The following is a 4,938-nucleotide window of genomic DNA, read 5'->3' on the forward strand; positions in this document are numbered from 1 at the left end:
CCTAACCACACCATTAGATCCAAGCCAAAATACCCAATCTCCACACCGATTCAACCCAAGTCACCACACCCATGCCTACAACAACCCACAACCATCGAAAAAGCCAATACGATTTAAACCCACCGAAATCGCCACCAACCCATGCCACCTGATTTAAACCCACCAATTTCAACCCAAGCCACCACACCCACGCTGCCCGCCACTGATTCAAGTCCCACACCCGAAACCAAAGCCCAACGCTGCCAAAACCACCGAGAGGAAACCCAAGGCTTAGCCACTGATTCAAAACCCGGCCATCGATTCAAACCTCAGCCACCAAAATCTATGCCCAGTACCACCAAATCCACCAAGAGAGAGAAAAAGAAACAGAGAAGAAAGAGCGAGAAGAGACAAGAGAGAGAGGAATAAAATAACATTTTTCTTTTTTACATCTTGTGCTATAGTTGGTTTTGTATAGAAGAACCAACTATTCACAGGATGCAAAAATTTATAAAAACCCAGACCCGGATGGGGCATTATTTTTGAGGATTTGGTTGTAAAATTGCAACACCCCCCATTGCTAGTGCTCTAAGCAAGGTTAGAGAGTGTTACCTTCTAAAAGAGAAAGCCTTTTTTTAAGCGTTGGGGAGTGTTAAATGTTCCGGACTTAATTTTGGAAAGAATTTGGAAGGCCAAGTATTATCGTAAATGCTTTGCTTATGCATGCTACGTTGGTCATTCTCCATCTTATACATGGCACAGTGTTCTGGCAGGTTAGGAAGGAAGTTAATTGTTAAAGCAGAGTCTGTGCTGAAATAATGGAAATGGAGAATCTATTCGAGATTATCAAGAATTGAAGATCCTTAGCTCCATAGTGCTTCTTATCAGTTGTCACAAGAATATTTTGCTTGTTAAGTGATTAATCCAGATATGAAGGTGGCTACGATCTAATTAATAGGGATACGCATTGGTGAAATTTGGAGCATTTATATCATGCTTTTATGCCTAATTATGTTGCTAAAATATCGCAGATACCACTGTCACAGTTTGATGTTCCAGATATATATATATATATATATTTTTTTTCACATAACAAGGGAATTTTATTAATGAAAGGAAACGTACAACATAGAAAAATTGAGTTCAAACAAACTAAACTAGAGTAGCAATACCCTGAAGACAACACTGGACTAAACAAAAACAATTACAACAACACAAAAACAGAACTAGTCTTCCACTACACTCAAAATATAAACAGCAACTAAACATTACAAAAGACTGGGAAAAACTTATTTGCAGATCACTTCACAGGATGATGCAAAACCCATCGAATCCCCGTAGAGGCATTGCTACAAAAAGGTGGGGCATGTGTCATATTTGGATTGCCACAAAAAATCAGGTGAGTATTTTGTTCAGAGTGCTTGTCATTTGAACTTAAAAGACTAAGGCTCAATAGCAAATTAGGGAATGTTCCACAGATTCAAAATTTCATAATTCAAGGAGGAAATTAAGTAAGGATTTTGGCAGTTACGATCGGACATATTAAAAATTAACTAGCAACATTTTTTTTTTTTTTTTTTTTTTTTTTTATCGACCTTTAGGATTCATAATCTCAGAAAACACTGCCCTGGGGGACATCAAACCATCTGAATCCTTACTAGCAAAACTTCCCCGGCTTACTACGGTCACTTGACTACTGCTATTAGTACTCGATACTTTTACACTGCTACTAAAAATCATGTCATCACTTTCATTGACATCAGACATGGGGATCAGAGCTTGCTCATCAAAGTCCTTCATGTCAATTTCTTCTGACAAATCAAGCTTGACACCTTTTTCTGCACTCTCTTGCAACTCCAATGCTAACTCAAGACCCCCAACCACATCATTCATTGGTAGTCTTTTGGTTCCATTGTCAAGCAAACAATTCACCACAATCTCACCAAATTTCTTCAAGCATTCTGGTTCAATTTCATCCTTCAAAGATGGATCAACAATTTGATCTAGCTTTCCATTGTGATAGCATTGCAGGACCCATGTTGCTAGACCCATTGGATGCTCCTCAGTCGTACGTATGATTGGTGGCTTTCCACACAACACTTCACACAACACCACACCAAAAGAGTACACATCAATTTCTCAGTTAGTTGTTGAAAGCGATAATATTCCGGGTCCAAATATCCGAATGTACCCTTAACTACTGTACTAACATGGGACTTAGACGTAATGGACCAAATTTTGACAACCCGAAATCAGACACCTTGGCCAACCACTGATCATCTAATAAGATATTTGTACTCTTCATGTCACGATGAATGATTGTATGTGTCGCACCTGTATGAAGGTAGTTCAACCCATGTGCTGCACCAATGCAGATTTGGAGACGTTGCTTCCAACAAAGTGGCTGATAATTGGTGTTATAGAGATGGTCACGAAGGGTCCCATAAGCCATATAATCATACACGAGAATCATCTCGTTATCATCATTACAATATCCAATCAGAGAAACGAGATGGAGGTGGCGGAGCCGAGACAGCATCTCGATTTCTGTCTTGAACTCCTGGGCTCCTTGTTGAGAACCGGGTTTTAATCGTTTGATTGCAACTGGGGTGGCCCCATCATTAACATACCCTTTGTACACGTCACCGAACCCTCCAGCACCAATAATAAATACTTTGTCAAAATTGTTGGTAGCTGCTATAATTTCAGTGAGTGAGAAGTAACGACACAAACTACACGGTAGAGTGAGCAGGAGGCCTGTGCTGAATTGCAGAAATCCTTGTCTCTTTTGGCTAGTCGGAAAATCAAGAATCCGAGAATCAAGAGTATGGTAACACGCCAATGACGGCAATTATTGTTGTTCTGTTATTCGTCGACTCTGTTGAGTGTAGCTGGGGCATAGCCGTTGGAGAAGTCGACGGAAGTGGGTCGGGGTTGGGTCCAGCAAGATTGCCACAGTACTCGCTTACTTTGAAGATTTCAATACCGTTCAATATTGCATCATTGTAACTAGTCAACGAGTCATCCGGATTTGCTTTTATGGCTATAGAAAGGTTCTTTTCTTCTTTCGCTTTCTTCGTCAAACATCGCCACAGCGTAATCCCTATATACCGGAACACCCTACTCCCACTCCATACATAACGTCGGCTCCTTCCTCAGCGGTTTGATTTGCTATGAAAATAAGAAATACTCGGTCATGCCATTCAATAATCTCTGGTTGAAACTCGCAGAAGTGCAACCTAACAAGGTAATAAAACCCAGAATCTACGGGAAATTCCCAAGTTAGGCTGTACTTCTTATTGACAGTTTGTTCGTCCCCATAGTCCGGGCAGTTCGATAGACAGCTTCCGGTGCAGTGTACGGAGGTATTTTGGTGAACTTAAGTTCAATAGTTGTGTTAACAGGTAGAACAGATGTTAAATCTTCTGTCAAGTACTTTTCGTCCGGACTCCAGCTCCGGAACATTCCAGTGTCTTCAGTGGGTGAGATGTAGCCCCCCCAACATTTATTCTGTATATCGTCTCCAGAGCAGTTCGGTTATCAACGCTGAACATGTACTCCTCGCCGATTAGAGGGAACCGGCTGTTATAATCAGAAGGAGTACTGTAATAGAGATAAGAAGGCATGGACAAGATTTCAATTCCGTTGATAGAAGCAAATGAATTGGAATTGCTTGGAGTGAAGGTTACATTCAGCCTCAAATCTTCCACGATGTCAATACAGAACTCTCTAAATATTGTATCATCCGGATCACCATCGGCATCTGCTGTAAGTGAAGCATTGAAGTCTCGAAGAAGGGTAAAAGTTCCAGCTTTGACAGAGAATAGAGCATTAGAGCGGTCGAAATTGCTGTAAGTAGCTGGGTAGAAGTATAGTCGAACGAATTTTTGGCCGGTAGTGAGTGGGAATAAGTAGGTGAATGGGGAGACAGAAAAGCGGGCAGTGGTATAGGGTACTTGCGAAGCAGATGAGGGTTGCTTAACTGAGTTTGTGGCTAGAGAGGCCTGGTTTTGTGATAGTTCTTGAGGGAAGAATTTTGAATTGACATCTCCAGTCCAGGTCCGACCATCTAATGCAGTCGAATTGTCTGAGGAGCCACAGTTAAGGATAATATTATCGACTGGTTTGTAAGGAGACGGAGAGTTTATGGCTAATGTATTGGATAAGTGGAGCAGCAAGAAGGCGAGGTAAAGAGTTGTGAAAGTTAAACATGGTAGGACGGTGGTGCAAAGATTCGTGTTGCCCATTGTAGCAGAGACAGGGAGAACGAGTGTGAGTGATTTTCAAAAGAATAATATTAAAAGTTTTTTTGTAGTATAATAAAAAGTTATTACAAAAGAATGTGATAATTGACATACTTCGTTCAAGTGGACAAGTTGATTTATAATACGATGTCGAGACTTTTCTTTCCGCGTGAATAATGAAGGTGATAACTGATTACTGTTACTGTAGTAGGCGGAAAATTATTGTGCAGTCCTCAGTACTCCTTTTCCTCTCTTAATATATTTACCAAAGTAGTCAATTATGTTCTGAGTACAAAACAATATTACGACATTCCCTGTAGGAATTACCACAATTTTTATTTTTTTTAATAAATATTTATAATAAAATATATTCAAATATGTGACAATTTTATCAATTTTATATTATATAAATTAAAAATTAAATAATAAATTATTTCATACAATATCAAATACAACAAAGAAAGAATGAGAGAAGAGAAATTAAGAAAACAATAGAAAAAAGGGGGACCACTCATTTCCTTAAGAACATAAAATGAAACTCATATTTTATGATGAAAATTTGAAGTCTCGCTTCGTTTGTACACACGAGCTAAGTTACAAACACCCAAAAAAAAAAAAAAAACCCTTAGAAAAATTGAGTGGGCAAGATTTTATTAATTTTTATCTAAACTCATTACTAATATTACTTTTTTATCTACAATTAATAATCTACCAA

General features: G+C 39.1%; 1 protein-coding gene across 1 annotated transcript; it reads right to left on the bottom strand.

Annotated features, from left to right (window-relative positions):
• Positions 1 to 794: 794 nt before the first annotated feature.
• LOC111984035 (receptor-like protein kinase FERONIA) lies at positions 795 to 4,265 on the bottom strand. Its single transcript, XM_024015668.2, is given in 8 exon segments — positions 795 to 2,114; positions 2,117 to 2,206; positions 2,209 to 2,801; positions 2,803 to 3,060; positions 3,062 to 3,100; positions 3,102 to 3,288; positions 3,291 to 3,470; positions 3,473 to 4,265. Coding segments are annotated over 8 exon segments (2,649 nt in total). The 5' UTR covers positions 4,227 to 4,265; the 3' UTR covers positions 795 to 1,566.
• Between the last annotated feature and the right edge of the window lie 673 nt (positions 4,266 to 4,938).

This window comes from Quercus suber, unplaced genomic scaffold (assembly GCF_002906115.3).
Source record: "Quercus suber isolate HL8 unplaced genomic scaffold, Cork oak 2.0 scaffold_339, whole genome shotgun sequence".
NCBI lineage: Eukaryota > Viridiplantae > Streptophyta > Magnoliopsida > Fagales > Fagaceae > Quercus > Quercus suber.